This window comes from Epinephelus moara, chromosome 5 (assembly GCF_006386435.1).
Source record: "Epinephelus moara isolate mb chromosome 5, YSFRI_EMoa_1.0, whole genome shotgun sequence".
Lineage (NCBI taxonomy): Eukaryota > Metazoa > Chordata > Actinopteri > Perciformes > Serranidae > Epinephelus > Epinephelus moara.
In genome coordinates this window covers 36,563,996-36,583,734 of record NC_065510.1, presented here as the reverse complement: position 1 = coordinate 36,583,734, position 19,739 = coordinate 36,563,996, and the positions used below count along the sequence as shown (strand labels likewise).

The 19,739-nt window shown below is 40.4% G+C and overlaps 1 protein-coding gene and 1 long non-coding RNA gene across 2 annotated transcripts in view; one reads left to right on the top strand and one right to left on the bottom strand.

Annotated features, from left to right (window-relative positions):
- The window catches only part of si:dkey-92j12.5 (multiple PDZ domain protein), a 64,333-nt gene that overhangs the window by 25,082 nt on the left and 19,512 nt on the right, over nucleotides 1-19,739 (bottom strand). Inside the window, exons 20-24 of the mRNA XM_050044159.1 lie at nucleotides 15,512-15,710; nucleotides 10,164-10,205; nucleotides 6,615-6,941; nucleotides 3,465-3,665; nucleotides 2,702-2,879 (exon numbers count right to left, since the gene is read on the bottom strand). Of these exons, the coding sequence (XP_049900116.1) occupies nucleotides 2,702-2,879; nucleotides 3,465-3,665; nucleotides 6,615-6,941; nucleotides 10,164-10,205; nucleotides 15,512-15,710 (947 nt within the window). The remainder of the gene's footprint in view (nucleotides 1-2,701; nucleotides 2,880-3,464; nucleotides 3,666-6,614; nucleotides 6,942-10,163; nucleotides 10,206-15,511; nucleotides 15,711-19,739) is intronic.
- LOC126390064 (uncharacterized) lies at nucleotides 945-19,728 on the top strand. Its single transcript, XR_007569918.1, has 3 exons — nucleotides 945-1,775; nucleotides 15,455-15,580; nucleotides 19,609-19,728. It is a non-coding gene; the product is annotated as an uncharacterized LOC126390064 (long non-coding RNA).

The following is a 19,739-nucleotide window of genomic DNA, read 5'->3' as shown; positions in this document are numbered from 1 at the left end:
GTCACCGTAGCTGTCACTTTTTCATTGTGTTTTCCGTTCCTAAAAATGTCTTGTTCAGAAAATGAAACTGCTGCCATGTATTGTTTCAAAATTTCAGAAATGCTTCAGTAAAAAATACAAGTGGTAAAGTCTTGTTTAGCATTTGGCTGTACTAAAAAACCCTCAAAGGAGATGGATATTCAGTTTTCAGGAAGTAACAGGCTTAAAACCATTAGTTTTAATGGTTTTAAGCCTGTTTTTTGGCTAGTCAGATGTAGAATCATCAGATTTAGGCTGACATTCTCCCTTGCCTTTGCCATCGGTGTATTAGGCCTACCATTTTCATTTCCCCTTTGCTGTGGGAAACAACAATAACTCCCAAGCTAACAACTTAAATGCTGAAAAAAGCAAGTTTTAAGAAATATTTGGATTGTGCAGTAAGGCATGCCTGCTTTGTTTTTTCGGAGGATTGCTAAAAAAGGATCTTGAACGAGTAAAACAACTTGTGGACACACCTCGGACTCCGTCTCGCAGGACTCTAATGCCCATTGTTGACCTGTTTCCTAACATGGCCAGTACGATATGATCTGCCACATCTTCTTACCTTGGCAGCAGCATGTGCCAGTGACATTGACTTCACAAATGTACTGATGTGATCCACTTCACACAAGCCTCTGTAATAGCATTGTAATAATGTTCTACAAGAGCCACATAGAGCAAATCGTTTGTGTTTTAACCAGTCCAGTGAGCTCTTTCAGAGCTAAAGAATAGTCATGCTTCACCTCTAGGGTACTGATTAACAACTTTTGGTTGTCCTTTTTGTCACTAAAAGTCAAAATCATAAAATCATTTAGTGACTGTTTTTGTTTTGTTTTTTTCTTTTTTGTGGCCTTTTGTTTTGTAATGACAGTGCTTGCTTCCTCACATCTACATTTCCACTAAATGCTACTCCAGACAGTATTTTCCAAGGGCACCATCGCTGCATCTTGGGCTTAGCTCCTTCCAAGATGACTATGACTTTGTTTTTAAGAAACACAAATAAAGTATTTTTCCCCCTATAGCAGAAAGATAATCTGTGATTCTAGACCTTTCTCTTGCACTGACACAGCACTGACAAGATAGGTCTGGCTGCATGCAGTGTTGGGCTCATTACTCTAACAATATAATTCATTAACGTTACTCATTAGTCTCTACAAAAGTAATTATATTACTTTACTTATTACTCCCTGCCAACAGTAATTCTTTACACTACTCGTTGTGTTACTTTTCCGTTACACCCCATAAAATTGGTAATGGCGTATCTCCCCAAATTCAGATGTGTGCCTCTGTGTGAATGTCAGGGTGATCGCTGTTAAATGTAGCTAATGCTAGTTAGCTTCCACTTACCTGGGGGTCCTCAGTTGCCTGTGACCGTTATTTTCCAGAGGCTCTGCCCGAAACACGGAGAGTCACGCATGGAGCAACATTTCATCCACCTCATATCCAGCCACAAGCTCCATTACTTCTTTGAAGCTGCAGCTGTCCACCACTAAAATCCAGTTTGGGTTGTTTAGCTAGTGTAGCGCTACAGCCGACCTCTGCGGCCGAGGAGGGCTCACCTTTGGTAGGGTGTATTTCCTGGAGCTTCGCGTTGTTCAGTTGTCGGTGGTAGTTTCCGAGGTGTTTCAGACCGGAGGTTTGAGGACGTGTTTTTTCGCAGTGGAAAGAGTTTTAGTCCGACTACCTACAGAGACAGTGTTCTTGTCATCTTTCCTCCTGACAAAACCAAAGTAGTGGGAATATTTCCAGCCGCTAAGGTAAGAGTTTCAAACTAACGTTAGCTTGCTGCTCAGTGACGTGCTAACATAGTTTCTAAAATAGGTCCACTGATGTGACTGTTGTATTTCAAGTCAGTAGCGATGTGATAACAAAAGTAACTTCGTAACGAGTTCTTTGGTTTGGAGATATTGTAATATTATTACTGAAATTTCATTAGTAATTAGTTACACCACTCGATACTGGAAAGTGATAAGTAATTACTGTAACGCGTTACTAGTAACGCAGTGGACTAGTTTATCGCTGGCAAAATTAGCATTAGCATTACTATTATCAAAGTTAAACATACAGCCAAAATACCAAACTTATGGTTTCAAAACAGGAGGCCACAAACCAATGGGTGAGTCATGGTGAGTTTTCTAATGGCAGACACTTTGAATTAAACTCTTAACAGATGTTCCACATTAATTTAAATATACATTATTTTACGACATGCATTTTTTGCCGAGAGACACAGTAAGATACACTGTAGTATTACAGTGTGTGCTTTATTAGTTTGTGTGAAGGACTACTGTAGCCTACCTAAACACCCTTGTGTACAATTGCATTGCAATGTGCAATCCTGTATTGTATAATGACTATAAAGCTTAACCTTGGACCTGCAGTAGATAATTTGTTGGTGTGAATTGCATTTTATGGCTATTTAGGCAACAGGATTGTTCATTACTGCAACATTATCATCAGATCATCATCTATCAATACAACAGATGCCACAAACAATACCAGCTTAGTGCATAAGGAGCCACAATACATACAGTCCTTTTTATCCTTTACCACTCAAAGACCCTTATACAGTATGAACATAAACACACCAACACTCTTCTTTCCTGCAATTTCTGTCTACAGTGCACACACACAGAGCCAGGCACAAACACACACACACACACACACACACACACACACATACCTCTAGTATCCTGTCTCCAGTCCGGAGGGTGCCATTATATGCTGCCGGGCTGTCGGGGCTGATGTGCTTGATGAAGACTCCCCTCATCATCTCTCCACTGCTCAGTCTCCGGCCCATGCCTCTGCCTCCCATTATGCTGATACCCAGGGACTGGCCTGGCGCTCGAGTAAGCCGCACACTGGAACACAAAGCAGGATACAAGGAACATCCACATATATTGTGGAGCTGAGAATCCTTCTTACAGTATGGGTTACAGTGATGATAAATGCATGTCCTCTGTATGCCTGATGAGGACCTACTTGGTTTGAAACATTACTGCACAAGAAAGAGAATTAATCCAATGGGTGTGCTTTTTTTTCCCTCTCAGTCCCTGTCCGCTGCTTAGGGCTGTGGATCGAGTTTCAAAGATTAAGTCAAAACAATAGAATATTATACCTGCCGGGGAGAGACGCACAAAAGACGGTCTTTGCATGCAGTGTGGCTTATGTGATTTATCCGAGCGGGATGCAGTCATAAATGCGATAAATGCAGGTTGTGAAAGCAGTCGGTTTCTCCGGGCCTAAGAAATATGAGCGTGTTGAGTCTGTGCTGTGCTGCTCTACCCCTGCTGTGAACATAACCTGAGCACACTAGGATTTTACTAAGCCTTCTCTGGCAGAGAGAGGATAAAGGGCATCATGGGCAGAGTGAAAAAAAAAGAATCTGAATAAAATCTAATGGTAAAAAAAAATCACATTGCTACTTGCATTGCTGATTCACTAACCTTCTAGGCCGATCCCAAGAAACTGTGGTACGAGAATGAAGCTCCTCATCTCCCTCCTCTTTACCATCCACCTTTATCTCCACCTCCAGCTGTGGTACTTTCCCATCTGCACTACTCTCGTCCTTTTTCTCCTTCACAATCTCTCCATCTTTCTTTCCTTCCTGCTTCTTCATGTAAGGTAGAGATTTTGGAATCTGCCAACTGATGGTGAAAAACATGCAAACATTAATAACAATGAACCAGTGTGTGATGTGGAATGAAAAAACTGACAATTACATACACTGTTGTCTGTGCTCAAAGTAGGCAGAGGAGGATATGAAAGTTTCATGTCACAGTTGAACTGGCAAAATTAATTCACGATACTATCTCAATAATAATAATGATAATATACATAAAACCCTCAAAATAACACTAAAACATACTAAATCACTTTCCCTCACAGTTTTGGTAAAAAAAATATTTTTAATACATTGCAGAAAGGACACATCTTTTTTTTTTTTTTTTTTAGCGCACATCCTTTTTAGTGAAAAACAAACACTCTTAAAGAGCCACACCTCTCAACTATTTAAAATGGTGCCATATCTTTCAATATGGAATATGCCAATGCTTGATTAAGATCTTTTCTAATTTTTGTTTCTTGTTGCTGTTTTTATACCTATCCAGCAATTTTTTTTTTTGCAGTCTCTTTTATTTTTACCCAGCAGTCTCTCTGGGTGCTGCTGGAAATGATATTTATGTTAATCCTGTTCACCACCATCAACTAATTGTGAGTGTTTTTTATTGTGATCTGCAATGAAATTGTAGAGCATCCCATCCCTAGCTCAGAGTTGTATTCATTTTCAAGAGTTTAACTCAGAAGAAATATGAATTCAATTAACTGATTTATCAATAAGTCAAATTACAGAAAAGGAACTGGCAATATCTTGTTAATTGATTAAGTGTTTAACAGTCTAGTGTGTAGAATTTAGTTGCACCTAGTGGTGAAGTCGCAAACTGAAACTTCTCTCGTGTGCCAAGTGTGTTAGTGTGTCCTCATACAATGGTTTGTATGATAGCCTTTAAATAAGCACCCCACAAGTGATGCTACATACCGAACATAAAGTTACTATGGTTAGGTTTAGGAATAGAAACATGGTGACGGCATACCTTAAAATGACTCAAAGTTCACATGGTTCCAAACACCATCCTATGTTTGGCGACCCAGCCTACTCCTGTCAACACATTGGTCACGTGATAGCAGCCTTACCACGTAATGAGTTACACATAAATTACTGGCTCAAGATTACTTAGGATAAGGAATTTTGGTGCTTTGCTTTTCATAGGAAAGCGTACAAACAGTGCACAAGGGCAGCCTGAGTGTGTAGTGGAACTATGGTGGCCGATGCGAAAACGCTAAAGGCCCTATCCAGAGTCAGCGTTTGATTTGTCTGTGATTTCTACTGTAAAACAACATGGTGGACTCCATGGAAGATGACCTGCTCTGTATGCAGACATACAGCTCTTTCTCAAGGAATGAAACCACAGCGATTTTTAGTTTCAGGTGATTATACGCTAATGAAAAATAGCTATAATAATTATATACCATTTCTGCTAATAGATGCCTCTAAATCTGACACACAGGACCTTTAAGTCAATTATTAAGCAAAAAGGCCAAACATTCTTTCATCCCAGCCTCTCAGATATGGGGATTTGCTGCTTTTCTCTGTCTTTTTGCCATTGTAAATCAAACATCTACTGGGAGGAAAAAAACGATATTTGAAGACATGACTCTGAGCTCTGACAAGCAGGTTTCACAATTAAAATTTTAAAAAATCTATCACTGAATCCTTAGTGAAAATAATCGTTAGTTGCAGCTCTCACTGTGAACAAAATGGGATTTGACTACATCCTACTAGCAGAATTGCAGTGGATAACAAGGTATTTTGGCGTACTTTGTTATTCTTTAAGTCCTGACACACTGTGACACATGGCCAATAGCGATTTATATTGGCAGGCCTTGAAAAGATATACTACTTTAGGCACAAATAGCCCTGAAAATACACATTTTCTGCCAGCGAGGTCACAGTAAGGTAGTGTCTATATGTGTGTGTGTGTGTGTGTGTGTGTGTGTGTGTGTGTGTGTGTGGTAACACATACAGCATATATATATTTAATATATATACAATATCTCTGTATATATACACTGTCTATATGTGTGTGTGAGTGAGTGTGAAAGAAAGAGGTAGAGAAGGAGAGAATTTTTCATGAATATATTTAACGGTGGAGGGCTGTAATAAGCCCATGGAGGTGAGTGATAGTGGTGCTATCTGCGCAGCAGGAGCCTGTAGCCAGTTAAGTTACAGAAGAGGGCAGAACAAATGGTTCCACCAGGGCTGAAAGAGAACGGCCAGGAGAGGGGGATAGGACCAAGGCATGCAGGGAGAAGAGGGAAAATGAGAGAATCAGAAAAAGACCAGAGAGAGAGATGAGAGGCAGATGTAGACACAAAGAGTCAAGAGAGGAGTCTAGCAGAGAGAGAGACAAAGACAACGCATTGGAAGATAAGAGTGAAGAAAAGGCTGCACAGAGAAATGGGAGTGAGGGAGGGAGGAGAAAGGCAGAGGCAAGAAGATGGAGCGAAAGCAGGGATAGACAGAAGCGAAACAATTCATTTTCGCTGACAGTCAGCACTGAGATCCATAAGCGAACGGCTAAATATAACTCAGAGATTCAACATTCAGAGAAGCTTTTGCCTTTACCACAGAGAAGAATGGAGAAGAGAAAATACGGACTGGAAGAGACTCAAACTGAGCTGGTTGCACACTGAAACACATTGTTTCCTCCATGGATACGGTTAATTAAATTGTCAGATAATAACTCAGATCATTAGTATGACTTAAGCTGCTGGGTAACTGAAGTGTGTGATGTGTTACAGTAATAAAACCCTGGCTGCTATAAAAAAATCAGAAGCCTAAGGTTGACACATAGCAGGCAGAATGTATGGAAGGTATTTCATAGTCTGAATTCTCTGCAGCGGACACATCAACATGTAATAAAACTGGAGCCTTGAAGTCTAATAAACCCTGAGACAGGTTTATCTTGGGCCCCGGGGCCTGAGTGGGGATTAGGTGACCGTAAATGATAGTCCGAGACCTCTGCATCTTACATTACCTTGAGTCTGGGGCCGGGGTGATGGTAGGGACTACGGCTGGGCCTTTGAATGGAGCTTTGAAAGAAGCAGAGGCTCTGACAACGGCTGGATCTGGAGCCGCGGTTTTAGATTTGACTGAAGCAGAGGGTTTGAGGGTGGATGAAGCCGGAGTTGAAGCTGCAGCTCTGACTGGAACGGGGGATCTGGCCGGGGCCGAGGCAGGTTCTGGAGAAGGGGTTGGTGGAGTGGGTGAGGGAGAGGTGCTGTTTGCTATGGTGGATGCCAGAGGAGGTAAACACAGACGGGCACGGTACTCATCCACCTGATGGGCTGGGACATAGGTTATGCTGAGGGGAGGGGCATGTGGGAAAAGAAGTGTGGGGGTGGGGTGAAAACATTTTAGATATTAATATGACATAAGACTTCACATCTGCACATTTATTTAACTTTCACGACCAAAGAATGACTAATAGAATGACAAGGCACAAATGACATGGCACTTAGTGAATGGATCCTATACATGATGAATGGATTATCACCTCTGCCAGTGAAGGAAGGGATAATGAAATATTATAGTTTAGAGGAAAAGTCTGACATTTTGGAAGATTCTTTTATTCACTTTCTTTTCCAAAGTTAGATGAGAAGATTGAAACCACTCTCATGTCTGTACTGTGCATATCAATCTGCAACCAGCAGTCAGCTAGCTTAGCTTAGCTTGGCACAAATACTGGACACAGAGGGAAAAGGGTAGCCTGGCTCTGTGCAAAGGTACAAAAATCTGCCTACCAGCACCATAAAAGCCCAGTCCAGTCACCAGATGAAAATGCTGACATTGGGCATCTCTGCAAACCTTGGATACATATCATTTGTATGTTTAAAATGTGATGACTTTGTCTTTGTGACAAGAGGGGGATGGTGGATGGTGTGTCACCTAGGCTAGATGCCTGCAGACCAATACAGACCAACAAAACTGTTTGTTTTTTAGTGAGTCATGATTGCAATTCCAGCAGATTTTTAGCAACCAAACGCAGGTGTTTTTTTAACAACCTGTTGCTGTGTTTCCACCAAGGATGGTGCCACGGAAAAATGTTGTTTTTTACTGCCAATATTTATTCTGGCAAAGGGGTTTAAAGCTCAGTAACTAAAATCAAAAGTTTGATATCGGAACGTTGGGGTTTATGGGGGGGGGGGGGGGGGTTATGTGTTGGACTATTTCATGGCCAGGTTCAGTGACTTCCTCGAGTCTTCTTGTCACCATGAAGTTGAGTGAGACGGGTATTGATCTTCTCAACTAGCTCTCAGCAAGGAAGCAAATAACCATATTTCCAAAAATGTCAGTGTTTTAATCCCTCTCTGTCTATTAGTTAATTATATTAACAAACAGATTTAGGAAACTTCAGGAAGTCAGACCTATCAATCACGCAATTTGAAAGCGTAGATGCTAGATAGTAACCTCTGAACCAGGAGATCATTTCCCCTATTACTGCCCTACTGTGGTGTGATTGGCTAGTACTCGACACATCGATGAGTACTAGCCAATCACAGCCCAGTAAGGTGGGAATAGTCATTTGGTGGGCACATATTAACATCTACCATTTAACAATGTTTAACCAATTTTTAGCAGTTATGGACCCATGAATATTAGAAGGAAAAGCACCTGAAGCAATGTTTAAAGAAGAAACAGATATGTTTTTTGCATTGACTTATGATTATGAAGTTAAGTTGATGGCACAATGTAATGGCTAGAGAGTAATGACATCATCAGCCTTTAGATTGGTGCTTCGCTTTCACTATGCAGTTCTCTCTGCCACTGGGTCCCATATTCCGGGAAAATGAAAGCTCCATTTAAGGCACAAAGAAAGTGCGTCAACCACTACGCCACCAAAACAGGAGGAGGATAGCGCTTGTGTTTACTGTGCTTCTGTAGCTATCAGCTGCCAAAGAGCATCAGCGTAGGCTCTTTGCAGTTATTATCCCCAGTAACGGAAATGACGGACGGTGGAATGAATGAAATGAATGAACAACGTAACAAAGTAACTATGGAGACTCTACCCGGCAAAAGAAAAAGAGCCTCGTTGCTAGGCTTAGAGAGAAAACGGAAAGGGATTTCTCTTTGCAACAGCTGCGTCAACAATAACACCATTTGGAAATGCCTGAGGGGTTCAAGTTGAAAAGTTGTCAGTTTAAACTTTAATAATGCTAAATTATTCTATTTATCATTAGTAATCAATAAGAAATGAATAATTAATTAGTTTGTTTGTTGTTTTATCTCAGACCTGAAAAGCAATCGATAAACAGCCACTAACTTTAAGGCTGCTGTTTTCCATGTCAGATGTTTTTAAGTGCTCTAAAATTCTAGATGTGCCCCACTCCATCAGCACTGCTTCTGCTGCAGCTGGTACGAGATGAGAAGAAAAGCATAAACTAAATGTATATTTTAATGTCACTTCAAGATGCATTTCTGATGGGAGACAGTTCTAAGAGTCTCTGAAACACAACATTTAGAATAAAAAATGCGTTTTGCATAAGCCCGGATCTATCTAAGCTATGCCGTAAACGACGTCATTTAAATAAAGTGTCAGGGACATCATTAAAACCCCCCCTCCTCCCACTTCCATTCTTGTGTGACTCTACCAGTAGACATGCTGTTTGAATCCGCTGAAAGAGCCAATTTCTCTGTTCCACTCATGGTGGCAGATTGAATATGGAGGTCTTCCACGCTAAGCTGTTGTGACTGAGCCATGTGGACAGCCTGTCGTGTCTCAACAGAGGCAGTTTGATAGTGACAAGCCCTCACCCTTCTATGTCTGTCTTATTCTAGGGCTGCCAAAGCAACTCATCTGCCTCCACTCTCTGTTAGTTTGTCTGCAGTGCTGTCAGGAGGAGGCAGTGTGAGCATGTGTGTGCGGGCGAGGGTGTGCGTGTGTTCAAGTGATGGAGGAAGACAAAATGCATGTGTGTGTGTTCATCTGTGTGTGTATTGTGGTGTGCATCTATGAGAGGCTCTTTAAAACGCTCTTTTATTCAGAAGCGCACTGTTCAAGGTGAGATGAGCGATGAATTATTCAGAGATATTTCCCATAGCAGGAAAAAGGTGTTTTTGGAGGTTAGACCATTGAAAGGCTGTGTATGTGTGTGTGTTAGTGTGTGTATGTGTATGTGTGTGTGCTGGTAAAAGCAAAAGAGAGAGTGAGAAAGAGAGAGAGAGGTTGACACAAAGAGAGAGAGAGAGAGAGAGAGAGTGGGTGTTTTGCAGGGCAGCAAAGTGGTGGAGGTGGGGCACATTTCCAATCAGCCAAACAAGCATTGTCAATGTGAAGCCATAACTGCTGATGTTAGAACAAGTAATAATTTACCCAATTCCCCCTCAGGCAATCTTTAAAATTTCATCATCTAATCTAATTTAACATGACTGCAGCGCCTCAGTCAACTATGACTGCAGTGTCAAAAACAAGGTGGTAATGGAGATCCAAAGTGAGACGAGATCGTTTATACGTGATGATGCAGTGAAAGTCATGTTTGTGACTGTGGAGAGCACATATTTATATTTATGATGCACATATACTCACTCATTCGAGTCACACAGACTGTCAAGATCTGCATGGGTGGATCTAGAAAATGTGAGCAGTATTCAATTACTTTTTTTTTTTTTTTTTTTTTAGTGGTTGATTGTTCTCTGCATTCCCAAAGGACGTCTCTACATTCTCTCTAAAGTAAAAACTCTGGCTTTCTCGTTTTTCAAGCAAAGACGTGTTTAAACTATGACATGAGGGGAAGTGCATATGACTGTAATATAAATAACTGTGCTATATAACCGACTGGAATCTGCTTTAAATGTGCCACATGTCCTACTTTAATGCTGGTCCCAATGCAGAGCCTTGTTTTGTGCCATAGGTTGTGGCCGCCAAGCACACCAGGTCACAAAGTTCTTACAACTAAAGCATTATGTGTTTAGAAACAGCCACACACTATCAGCTATATCATTACCTACACAATTGATGTGTGTGTGGTATTAACCGTGATGACAGTTGCATTTGATTGAGATGCAGTTCTGTACACTTTCAAACACTTTCCTAAGATAACATAGGAAACCCTGAATTCATTTTAAGGAGATGATATTCGTCAAACATTCATTTATTTTTTAAAGTATGTCACAAATTTCAATATGTGAGTTGCTCTATCAATATTAGTCACACTGACCCTGAAACACAGTTTAAGTTTTATACACTGTTGAAAAGAGGGGATTCTTAGCTTTATAGTGATATCAGTATTGTTTTTGTGCTTTAAATATAAAGACTTCACATAATGACTGTCACCAAGCCGAGATTTAGAGCAACAGGCTTTTAAAGTTTGTAGTACAGTGGTCCCAAAGTAACACTCTAGGGGCTGCCTTGGGGTGAAAAACACACAGAAAAGCTTGGGGACATTTTTATTTTGTAACCAGCAAGATAACCAAAACAAGCATACCTAACAGCATGGTGTGGGAAGATCAGAAAATGTTGTTTATATCGGAAGAACTAAAGCCCCTTTGACAAACAAAGTTAGCATGCAGTTGGCAAAAGACTTCACATATAAGTGTTCACAATGTGGAGTCAGTTTATGAAAGTCATTCTGATTATTTTGATCAGTGGACCCTGACGGACTAAAGAAATATAAAGACTTACCCACGGAATTGACACATGTTCGGAATTTATGACACCTTTAAAGTAGAGGTCGACTGATCAGCACCGATAGGACGTTTTCCAAACTATCATTATCGGTGAAAAAAGGCTCCGATAGTTGCCAGTGGTTGCAAAGTTTTTTTCCCTGTAGCGCAACAAGCTGTTTCCTCTCCTCCCCTGCTCTCTCTCTCTCTCTCTGTTCGCTGAGGGGAGGGGCTGCTAGAGAGAGCGAGAGAGCGAGAGTGAGACGGCAGGCCCAGTGTGTGTAGATGCCGCAGGGGAAAGGAGTCGTGAGGAGTCCACCTGGAGATAAGCGGTAAACATGATTCTAAGTGCAATAAAACCTTCACGAGTTAAAAAGCCAAAAAACAGTAGTGAATAGTCAGAAATATTTACAAAAAGTTAGTAGGTCCCGTGCAGAGCAACTAAGTGCTTCTTCTAGGTGCCAGCTGGTGCAGGATAAATCACAGTCAAAAATTCAAAAAACTTCCAGCGCACACTAGAGCATAGGATTGACAGAAGGTTTATAATCAAAAGTTAAACGAACAACGCGTTTCACATGTTGCTTTATCAGATTCGCTGCAAATCTGATGAAGCAACATGTGAAACGCTTCAATCCTATGCTCTAGTGTATGCTGGAAGTTTTTTGAATTTTTGAATTTGAGTCAGTAATATTTATTTTGATAGTTAAGATTTGTTTCCAGGTATTATTGAGTTTATATCAGTGTTTCCCCTATATGCAACTAGCACCGCCGCTGCTGAAATATGACCGCTGTTGCTGTTTTTTGTTTTTTCGTCGTCTTAGCTCTTTCGAAGCTACTGTTATATTATTTTGCGCGACGGACGCTTCATATAATAACGTAACAATATACTATTTATGGTGTTATGCCATCGTGTCATTTCTGTCTCTACATGGTCACGTGTTAACAATTCTGCTCTGCTCTCTGTATCGCGCACGGCAGAGTTCTGCCACACACACAGGTGAGCACGCTAGAGCGGCTCGGGCCCCATTTTCCTGACCAAACCTGATCCCGAGCCAAGTGCAGTTTGTTACCTGACATAGTTATTGCTATGGACAGTGTGTAAATAACCATCAACAGACTGCTGTTACACACAGACAAAAACGCTGCTCGCACAGCAGCTCAGCACGGCACTGTACTGCACTCAGTTATCGGCCGATTAATCGGCTATCGTTTTTTTCCTACTCCAAACTATCGTTATTATATCGGCCTTTAAAAATCCACTATCGGTCGACCTTTACTTTAAAGTTAGGACGTCACCAATGTGTTTTGTCTCTCTTGTTTGCCATGCCAGCAAATCTTGCATGTGCTCATGATGTCTGTAAATCAAGCAATTGAATTGTGGAGGATCTATCCAAGCTAACAATGTGTAGCATTTCCCCAGTGACAAAAGTTTATGTTGTTTATGTTGTTAACGCTACATTTTGATGTTATGCTAGCTCGTTGTCATGCAGTAATATGCTTCAAAATTGTATTTAATGTTTTTAGACTTTGTTCATTTTAAATCAACTAAAATGACCAAAAATCAAGATGCTGACATAATCCACAATTATCTACAAATGAGCCATAGCGACATCCAACTGATTTTAATCAGAGCATGCCACATATATATGAGTATCTTGTCATCCCATGCATTTTGTGCCAGAGGGTTGCATCACACCTCTGGCACAGCAAGAGATGCATTGGATTAGGAGGATCCTCATCATTGGGTGTGTAGGGGATTGGGAATCATCATCAAATCAGTTTTCTAATTGCTTTTGAAAGCAGTTCACTTCCTGTGATGGCTTATTGATGGTTTCCTAATATTGAGCCAAGACTGGAATCTCCAAGGAGAGCACTGATTTTTGCAAGTCACAGATAAATATGGAAACCTAAATATGAAAAAGTGGCAATACTTGGCATAGGACAGATTATGACCCTTGTTAAACTGAACTCACATTTCTAGAGATAATGAAGCCACAGTCAAGTTTTCTGTGTGTAATGATGTAGATTTTGAGAAATAAAATGTGGCCTATACCATAAAACTCAATTTCGTGAGTTTTCTGTATGTCATGCAGATGTTTTCACTCATTGTGCCTGATAAGACCTCTTGTAAACGATGGGGACATGTTGGCTACAAACAGTGCTTGATCTCATGGTGCGTTCCCTTTGAACTGGGAAGTCAGAATTTCCGAGTTTCCAGTCAGAAATTTCAACTGGAAATCCACCCTGAAGTGTAGGACAGTAGGAGGAATGTCACCAACCTCAACCTCAAAATCCAAGATGGCTGCTCCCACATCAACAGTAGTAAAAGTTAGCCCTTCTGTCTCCTGTGTCTCATTAAATCAGTTGTTTACAAGTACTGTCCAACTTCTAATTGTGGACATGTTACTACATGTTTTTATGTACAAATCGCAGTGCAATGCATTGATATCAACTGGTATTCCTAACAATGGCTAGAACTGGTATTGTCTTTGTTTTCCAACTTGCACATGACCATGTTAAACTCAGGTGTGATGTAATTCCCAGCTTTGAGTTCCAAGGTAAATGAAATGCAGCATAAATTTCTCTTACCTTCCCACTGGTTGAGTTACCCTTATCAAAGAGAAACAAACAAACAAACAAACAAAGTAGGCAACAAATTGCCTTAAAAAAGTGAGTACCTGTTAGTCTTAAGTGCTGTTTACTTCAAATCTAATTGTTAAATTTCACAAAATTCAGTGGTAGTTAATTAGTTTGAACAAAATTTTGTGAAGTTGTTGCAATTTAAAAATTACAGGTGAAACAAACTTGTACTCTGTAAGTGCCAGCAACTTAATAACTAAACCAAGTTAGTCTGACATAACATCATGACAAAAAAGGATTTTGCACATGGTGCAGTTAGGATATCTGCAAGTTCTGTCTTGTTGACGTGTCTAAGAATATTTTCATTTAGCTTCAATATTGCTATCTGTGATAAGACTGTGCCATGGAGCCCTGCCGGAATCTTAAGTAAAGTCAGAAAGAAAAATTTTGTTTGAATATTTCTAGATTTTTTTAAGGCTTAAAAGTGGATTTGTTTCTATTGTAGACTTTAATTTGTTTTTCACAAACACTGGCCTTGTCTTTCAATGCTCAGAATGACATTTTGTTAAAATAACAAACCTGTGAACTCATCATTCTTTGTTGTGCTTACTTTATTTATCCAAAGCAACCAGTTTCCTAAATTCTACTGGGTAAACACAACTGTTCAGTGAAGCTGTCAACACTCACAAACAACAAGTTATTTTTAAGATGCAGCAACTTCACAAAATTAAGCAAATGTAACCTGATTTTAAGTAAACTTGACAATTAGATACAAAGTAAAATGACTAATAGTAATATTCAATCATCATCAGTTCAACAAAATTAATCAATTAATTTATTTACTAGATTCTGCTTTTAAGTAAGATCAGCTTGTCAGATTTTACAGTGTATTAATGCTTGGATAGTCACAGTTTTATCATTTGGCTTTGCATTCTCACATAAATCCAACATAGTTGTGCCCAACATCAGCCTCAGCAGATGTCTAATTAGCCAGAATAAGTGAAAACACCTGTCTGGGTTGGCAGGGTCTTTAAGCCATAGGCCCTTTCTGACAGAAGGTATTTTGACATGTCACGGCGAGAAAATCACAGGTGTAAACAATGAAATTAATGATGGCTGACTTCTATTTAGCTGCTTTGTTTTCAGTGTCCTGATCACTGTCACACTGTCATGACTTACTGGGACACTAGAATGAAGCCATCGTTAATGTTATTGCCAACACCTGTGCTTTTACTTTACATGGTAAGTAAAATGTCTGCTGTGGAAAAGGCCTCCTAACATCACTGCATACAGTAAAAACTGCCCAACTGCTAGGCTGCTACTTTTAAAATGAGCAAAACTTTATTCTTAGCTGTGACTGTACTTGATGATGTCATGTGGTGCGTCAGAGTCATAGGTCCTTCTCTACAGCAATTAAGAAATGTGAAGCAGCACTTGAGCCACTGTAAAGAGGGTGACGCACATTCAGCCACCCAGTGTTTCTGGACCCAGACTGAGGATTATTGAGAACAGGTGATTCAGAGGGAGCTTGATGATGTAGAGTGAGAAAACTTTGAAATGTTCAGAAGAGCTTTCATGGAGCTGTGCGAGCTACACCATGATTTAACAGCAAGCCTCACCTGTTCTTATTTTCAGCCCAGAACAAAACCCTCTACATAATGTGATGCTGTTGGACAGTGACTGGCTCCTCACCTCATCTCTGGCCCTATGACAGAGTGTCTGCGGAGCGTGGCCCTGGCCCTGGCGTTGGTCAGATTGGAGGTAGGTTCTCCGTTGATGGCCAAGATGGCGTCCCCCACCCCCAGCCTGCCATCCTGGCTAACAGAGCCCCCCTGGACCACACTGCGTACCAGCATGCCTGAGCCGTCCTTGATAGCACTCACCGACATCCCTGCCAACATGCACATACACACACACATACACAAACACACACATGAGCACAGGTGAGTGGAGGGTTGGCTTAGGCTGCTTTGAATGCATGCCAAACAGACAGACAGTCGCCCAAACAAACACCTGACACCTGACACCTGGCATAATCAGCATAATCAAGACAGACACTAGGCAGATTAGCACACAAACATGGCTACACATGCTTGACATTTACACAGCGTCATCCTTCACAGTCACACTCGCATAAGGTGCACAAACACAATCACACCCACGTAGGGCACAGGGCACAGGTGACTCAAGGGGTAACACATGCCAGTCGCACAAACACCTGACTCTGGCATTATCAAACCGGACACTAGGCGGATTACACAAACACTTCATTAATGCAAACAGGCAGAAGCAGGTAAATCAGGCGTCACATACACACAAACCGCGCATACCTCATACACACACTGCAGACAGGGAAGGCCACGACAAATTAGGAAGTCTAGTCTATGGCGACTGCATACTACATTGCCATCTAATGGAGGACTACGCACATCCACAACACTATGGTCGTACATAATTTGAAGTTGGTCAAAGAAATGACTTTGTGCTTATTTTTTGATCAAATAAATAGTTTATTGTTTTTTGGTGTTACATTCAAATTACAATACAATCATAGTGCATGGAATACAGTCGACTGCAGACACAGCTACTGATGCTGACAAGACAGACAGAAGTCACACATTTCAAAGACATGAGAGGAAGTTTGAAGTAGTAATGATGAATGTCTCAGGTGTTACTATAACACGGCATTAACATACATTTTTCTAAACAAATTGAGGCAAAAACTTTTGATAATGATTCACGGTAAATTCAAACATTAAAATTTCCATCTGAAAATCTATTAGTTTTGACCTCAACAAAATATCTTTATGGTACCACAAACTTACAGTAAGTGCAATAGGTTCACACCGTTCAAGAATAAACAAAGACTTCTAACTAGGCTGCTTTATATTCATGTTGTGAGATGAGCAAGGCAAGAAAAAAAACAGACCTTATTTTAGTCCATTAAAGTGGAGAGGAAACACTGAACAATATGACTGTGCTCGCTTGATTTATACCTTAGGCCTGATATGGCACTGAAACCAAACTGGATATTCGCCTGGATTGCTAGAAAACTGGATATTTCACTTTTTCATAGCAGGGCACAGTCATCTTTCAACAAGCTAGTTCAGGGTGTTCTCATAAACTGTTCATACATTTTCCTACAAAAAAGAAATGCACCAAAATTGGTACATAGTCCATGTTATCATGAGCTAATTCATGTATAACCCATGTATTTTGGAAGGCTGGGATTATGTTACTAAAGCCCTTATGGGAGTAAAGAAGAAAGTGGTCCTGTAAGGATTTAGATTTGGGTGGTGGATGGTTTACAAAACACGGGACATTCCCCCAGGACTTTCCCAGGAGACTGGTGCTTGAAACTATGTGAAATTTGAGTGAAAAACTAAACTTCACCATGTGTTTTTTTTTACCTAAACCTAACCACAGCAACTTCACTTGCCTAAACCTAAAGACACCCAACCATGTTTCTATTCCTAACCACAGTTACTTTATTACCTAAACATGACCACCGTAACCTTACCTTAAGTGTAACTTTGTGTTAAGTAACTATTCGTTAAGTGCATAATGTCACAACTTCATAGGATATCATACAAACCATTGTGTGTGTATTTTCGTAGGATATCATAAGAATTATTGTATGAGGATATGTTGGCTAGATGGTGACGTCATAAGAATGGTTCTTCTCTGTTGTTTGCTTGTTAGCCAGTAGGAGTTATTGAAGTAGGCTTGGTGAACTTGGCACTGTAGAACATGTTTTGTCCTTAGATGACTGTTTTGTTCTCTGACAATAGGGTTTTTACAGCTGGTGTATGAGATATTTTGAGTAGAGTAGTGCACGGGAAGTCACTTTTCAGCAGTAGGAACACACTTAATTGCTGTTTTGATGGAAGAATTTGAGTTTGGTATTACTTATATGGATATGCAAAAGCAGGAAAGGAGTAAACAGAGTACAACCTTCGGTTTATGATCTAAGGCAAGGCTAACATCATCAACCAGCCTGACGTTATAAGCCGAGTTTGTCACTGAGATAGGAGCTCTTCATTTCAAAATGATAAGAACCACCAAGATATTGGTGGATTCTCCATGTCAATGATAAACATCTACTATTTACATTGAGAAGAGGATGGGCGTATCAATGCAAAATTGAACTTGTACAACCAGCAATCTGACCCAACACACACAGGGAAACTGGGGAAGTTCAACTAGTGCTTAACCCCAACAGCCCCCCTGATGGTGAGTCATACAATTGGTGTATTTTACCGATGCTTCGTGATATGGAAATGCTCACATTTGACTTGGTTTCTATGTGGGAATGATGTTGATCATGGTATCAGGTGGCTCATGGACATGACCGCTGGGTTAGGGTAGTTATGGTTGCTGCGACATGATAACATTAACATTATAAGTGTCTCACATCGCTGTTGTGGTTGGACAACTTGATGGAGACCATGGTAGAGTACATATTTCGTGTAGATTAGTTTTTGTGTGGTTTGTCAGTTGAAGCAACCTTCCACTGAATGTAAGGTTAATCATGCACCACCCGATGCACTGCCTTTCAAGTTTAGGCATCCTGTCACTTTCTCTGCTGTCATCCAAGTCCATGTGAACAGGTCTTAGCACTATATTTGGTCTTATTGGCTCAAAAAAGCATTGGCAATTGGTTTCTGACTTTTGTTTGTAGTTCTTTGTTTCTCATCAAAACTCTGAAGCTCCATTGTATCGACACTTTACTGGTCTGAGGTAGAGATTTGTACTCAGCGCTCCCAGTAAACAATCATTCTTGTGATGTCACCAACTAGCTTGTTGAGAGATGGCTGCGCCCTACTGGTGAAAAAGTGAAATCTGTTTTTCTAGGAAATCTAGGTGAAAATCAAGTTTGATTTTGGTACCATATCCTGCCTAAGGTAAAAATCAAACAAACCAAAGTCGTATTGTTCAGTGTTTCATCTCCACTTTAAACCTTCTCCTTTAACAACCTGCTCTAAAATCCATACAGTCCTTCTAGTACAAACCAACAATATGCTGTACATGCTGTACATGGTAGCATATCTCATCTCCATAATTGGGCATAAAGTCACAGTTGCACAATGGATAGAATTGTACATGGCACCTAATAATAGGAAAACTGTAAAGTAGTGCAAATAGAAATATACCATAAGATTGCTCGAAAAATATCTCCAATATTCAGGCCTTACAGATACAGTCCATAACTCAGCCCAATTCAAATACATTTGAATCACCAAAAAAACACAGAGAATCTGTAAACCAGCCAGAAAACCATGCTACATTAAATATCTCAGCAAGAAGACCTACAATATTTTAAACAGATGAAAACCAAAGAATGCAGTGACACACAGACTGTAGGTCATGACCTTGATTTTCTCTACCTATGAACATTTACATAATTTTAAAGTTTCACACACACACACACACACACACACACACACACACACACACACACAGAAGTAGTGTGGCGCCTTATTAGAGCATGTTTCCAGAATACAAATGAGTTTGTTTCATTATGCTTTGCACAATGCCCTTAGATGAAAGTGCAGGAGCACCTTACACCCAGTTGTTTCCTCCCTGTCATGTTTGAATAACTAATGTACTCTCAACACTGGAGTATAAAAACATATAGATCAGCATTCAAGCTAATATAAAGTCATATTACTTATTATTATTATTTCACATTACTTTGACCTTCCATGCACCCTCATACTAGCCTCTCGGACAAACACCCACACATAAACACACACGCAAACACACACAGTAATCATCTCCTCTCTCAGGTGTGAGGAGAGCATCACTTCACCACTCCTCTTCAGGGCAGTCGTCATCACCACCGCCTATTAGCGTCATTATCGCCATGCCAGTGACGTACACACACCAAGACACCATTACCATGAGAAAGACGGAGAAC